This window comes from Terrapene carolina, unplaced genomic scaffold (genome assembly GCF_002925995.2).
Source record: "Terrapene carolina triunguis isolate 2854851 unplaced genomic scaffold, T_m_triunguis-2.0 Scaffold233, whole genome shotgun sequence".
NCBI classification, from domain to species: Eukaryota; Metazoa; Chordata; order Testudines; family Emydidae; genus Terrapene; species Terrapene triunguis.
The window spans coordinates 13,163,550-13,167,937 of NW_020664584.1; the positions used below are offsets into that span (position 1 = coordinate 13,163,550).

At 63.6% G+C, this 4,388-nt stretch overlaps 1 protein-coding gene across 1 annotated transcript in view; it reads left to right on the forward strand.

Moving 5' to 3' along the window:
• Positions 1 to 288: 288 nt before the first annotated feature.
• The window catches only part of ZNF219 (zinc finger protein 219), a 5,018-nt gene continuing 918 nt past the window's right edge, over positions 289 to 4,388 (forward strand). Inside the window, exons 1-4 of the mRNA XM_029912596.1 lie at positions 289 to 294; positions 1,550 to 2,118; positions 2,149 to 3,044; positions 3,399 to 3,530. Of these exons, the coding sequence (XP_029768456.1) occupies positions 289 to 294; positions 1,550 to 2,118; positions 2,149 to 3,044; positions 3,399 to 3,530 (1,603 nt within the window). The remainder of the gene's footprint in view (positions 295 to 1,549; positions 2,119 to 2,148; positions 3,045 to 3,398; positions 3,531 to 4,388) is intronic.

Genomic DNA, 4,388 nt, shown 5'->3' on the forward strand with positions numbered 1-4,388 from the left:
CTGAAGAAACAGGGGCTTGCTTCCCTTCTCCCACACACCTCCATTCAAACTCCCCTGTTTTCAGCTCTGGCTGCTGTGCCACTGCTCCGGAGTCCCTCTGCAATGCTGGCGTTGGGGTGAATCCCACATTGTGGGTGTCCGGCGTGAATCCCTGGGCCATGAATTCTGAGCTCTTCTGGTTTTTCTCTTGCAGCCCATGCCGGTGTCTGTTGGGTTTGAAGATGCGCCCGGCCCCATCCCCTCGGCTGCCCTGAAAGAGCAGGACTGAAGCATGTGATCGCTGGCACCATGGAGGTGAGGGCTCTTCCATCCCGCTGGGATCCCATTTCCTAGCCTTGGGCCTGGAGGCAGTGGCTGGGGGAGAGGGAGGCCCCCTGGAAAGGGGAACTGATGAGGGTGTGAACACAGACAGTGGGATTCCCTCACCCTGGCCAGGCAGGGGATCGGAGTTGCTGAGTTTCATGGAGCCATAGGATCTGCGCTAGGCCCCAGCTTTCAACACTGTCCAGTCCTGGAGGAACCCCTCAGTGGGCCAGAGCCCTAAGGGGTCCAATGCTTCCTTCAGGGGAGGCCACGCGGCCTCAGTGCCTGAGCCTCGGGGCTCCAGCCGTCCTGCGACACTACCTGAGCTGTGCCCAGCGAGTCCAGCTGAGGGACTCCAGGTCAGAGGCATCCTCCAGGTCAAACGTGCTCAGCAAATATTTACAGTGGCACCAGGCAGCGTTTTCAAACCAGGCAATGGTTTATTGTCACCTGGAACACAGCATTGGAGGGCTCGGGTTAGCACAGAGACAGAGGTTAAGATACAGTCCATCAGGTGAGAGCAGCCAACCGCTTCCAGAGGCCCACACTTTGTCCCCTGCTGGTCACCTCTCGTCCTTTGTCTCCAGGCAGGGCCACGCTGAGTTCACAGCCCCACCTGCCTGGGCAGTGCCTGGGGGTTCCTTTGTTTCTTTGGACCCTCTGTTGAGCTGGGTTGGTTTCAACAGTTCCTTAATGACCCTATTCACTGCAGTCCAGAGAGCAAGGTGTCACCCACACCATGTGTCCTGCACTGCCTCCTTTTCCCTCCACTGAATAGCAATGCAAACTACAGAGGGAAACTAAGGCACACGTTGGCTTCATGAAAATATTACAGAAAATTCCCACTTCGTCATATTGGACCCCTGGGTTAAAGGACCCATTCAGGCAGATTAGGGCATTGCTTTGCATCAGTCACCACTGCGTGGAGACGTTACCAGGGTGGCAATGGAGAGGCCGCCAGAGCAGTGTCGTTCTGGGGGCCCCTCCAGACAGTGTAGCTGTGACGGTCTCACCTAGGGCAGCTTCCCCCTCTCACAGCGATGGGCTCAGGCTCTCTGCAGACTCAGGCATTGGTCACTTTAGGTCCAAAATCGCAACTTTTTCCCTGACCTGGGAAATCCATTTCCAGCCCATCTCTCACCCAATCTCCAACTATTGGGAGTTAGGAGAGGGCCTTTCCTGGGTGCCCTTTATTCCTCGCTTGTCTTCCACCTCCAGTGCTCCCCTTCCCTCTTGTCCCCTGCAGGAGGTGGACTCCCGGTCGCCGTCCCCACACAAGGCAGTGGACTCCAGCCCCGCCAGCTGCGCAGCCCTGCCGTCTCCCCCACTCCAGCAGGAGCCTCCGCCATCCCCCCTGCCCGAGGAGCTGTCCCCTGGTGAGGGCGACAACCCAGCCTTCAACGGAGAGCTGGACCTGCAACGCTACTTCAATGGGCCGGGGCCCGCGCTGGGGGCAGGCGGGGGGCGCAAAGCCCGGCCCTACCCCTGCGCCGTCTGCGGCAAGCGCTTCCGCTTCAACAGCATCCTAGCGCTGCACACGCGGATCCACGCCAGCGAGACCCCCTTTACCTGCCCCTACTGTGGGCACCGCGCTGCCCAGCGCGGCCTCCTGCGGCTCCATCTCCGCTCCCACCGCCCCGAGGCCTGCGCCCGCCTCAGCCACCAGAGCCGCCTACTGCTGGAGCTGGAGGAGCGGGCGCTGCTGCGGCGGGGCCCGCCAGCCGCCAGCGAGGGGGAGGAAGAAGAGGAGGAAGAGGAGGAGGAGGAGCCCCCCCCACTGCCTATCCCCCCACCAGCTCCGCCCCCTGCCCCCCCGTCACCCCCACCGCCGCTGCCTCCCCCCAGCTTCCGCTGCCCCTTCTGCAAAGGCAAGTTCCGGACGGTGGGTGAGCGGGAGCGACACCTGCGGATCCTGCACCAGCCCTACAAGTGTGGGCAGTGCCCCTTTGCTGCCGCCCAGGAGGGGGAGCTGCAGCGGCACAGCCGGGAGGCCCACGCCCCGCCGGCACCCCCGGCCCCTGCCGCGCCGCCCCCCGCCGAGTTCCGCTGCCAGGTGTGCGGCCAGGCCTTCACCCAGTCCTGGTTCCTCAAGGGGCACATGCGCAAACACAAGGACTCCTTCGACCACAAGTGCCAGGTCTGCGGGCGCTGCTTCAAGGAGCCCTGGTTCCTCAAGAACCACATGAAGGTGCATCTCAGCAAGCTGGGGCTGAAGGGGGAGCGGGGTGCGGCCGTGCCGGCCGCCGGCGGGAAGCCCAAGGCGCCTCGGGGGCTGCTGCTGGGCTACGAGGCGCTGTACCCTGCCTTCCTGCCGCCCCCGGACAAGGCCGAGCAGGGCTCCTTCCTGGGCTACTTGGAGCTGCGCCCGCCGGGCGATGCCAGCTGCGCCGAGCGGCTCCAGGCCACGGCCCGCGCAATGGAGAGCGGGCAGGAGGCAGTTGCCCAGCTGTGGGGCGAGCGCCGGCGGCACAACGGGGGTGAGGCGGCCAGGGAGGAGGGTGGCGCCGGCGTGGGACAGCACCGCTGCCCCGACTGCGCCCGGGCCTTCGCCACCTACCAGCAGATGGCCCTGCACAGCCGCAGCCACCGGCCCCAGGATGGTGACTGGGCCAGGGGCCGGGCCCTGGGGGCGCTGGCCTCACTCCATGCGGCAGCGGGACACGGGCTGCCCACGGACGGCGGGGGCGGCTCCAACGTAGGCACCGGCTGGGGCACGGCCCTACCCAGCCCGGGGATACAGGGTGAGTATGGCTCCCCACCCCCACCACCCTCCTTACCCCACCTACATACCCCCAGCACCACGGCCCTGCCCAGCCCAGGGATACAGAGTGAATACAGCCCCCACAGCGCCCCCCACCACAGCATCCCCCCTTATCCTACCTATATACCCCTGGCACCACGGCCCTGCCCAGCCAGGGGATACAGGGTGACTACGGACCCCCCAGCTCCCACCCATATTCTGCGTCTCCCCCAGCCGCATGCACCCTGAGGCGCCCCCTCCTCCCCATGTCCCCCCAGCCCCAGAGGCCTGCATTCCCTGCCCCTCCCCCGAGCCCCCATCTCCTGGGCTCACGCTGTCCCTCCTGTCTGTGCAGAGGAGAAGGGGCTGCGCAGCGGGGCCCTGCGTCCGGATGGGGGCCGTGGCACGTCAGGCAAAGACTGTCCCTACTGCGGGAAAACCTTCCGCTCCTCCCACCATCTCAAGGTGCATCTGCGCGTCCACACAGGTGAGCTGGGCACTGGGGGGCCTGCAGGACAGAGCCCTCCCCAGGCTCTCTACGGCCCCTCTGGCTGGAGAGGAGAGGCAGAGGGGAGCCCATGCAGTGCAGGGCACCTCAGGAGCTGCACTCGGACTGGCAGCCCCACAGCACCAGCCTCCACTAGCCGTGCTGCCGGTGGGACTGCCTGTGCTGGCAGCAGCAGTAGGCTATTACCTTCCCTTGCCAAAGGGTTTCCTGAGACTCCCTAGGAGTGGGTTCCACCTTAGAGGTGGTTGCATCTGAGCAGGTCTCCAGATCACAAAGCCAGTGTCACATGGAGTGGACTTAGGGTGGGGCAGTGGGCTGGGCAGGGCAGGTGGTGCTGGAGGCTGCAGTAGAATAGGTATCCCTGGGTGGGTGTCTGCGTCCTGGCCACGCTGCGGGCTGGGCTGGACGGTCCTGACGGGCTCGCCTGGCCAGAGTGCCTGGCATGAGCTGGCTGCGAGGGCGCGACTGATATTTTAGTTGCATCAAAGAAAGTGGGTTTTGTGTGAAAACAAACATTTCACCCTAACATGGACTTTTTTTTAGAATTTTCCAGGTTTGTTTAAAGCCAAAAAATGGTGGGCTTCCAGTGTTCCTCACTTACTTCCAAATTATTAGGGGCAAAACCGGAAAAAGGGGAGATGGGGGATGGAAGCTGTTTGGTAAAAAGTGCCATGCCGGAGTCCGAAATGGGTTCTGCTGGAAACGCCCCAAGGGAGCTAGGCTGACGTGCCTGGGTGTGTCTGTCTGTCTGTCTGTCTGTCTGCATCAGTGTCTGTGGCTGTCTCTGCATCCGTCTGTCCTGCTGGCACAGGGGAGTGAAGTGGTGTGATCTCTGCC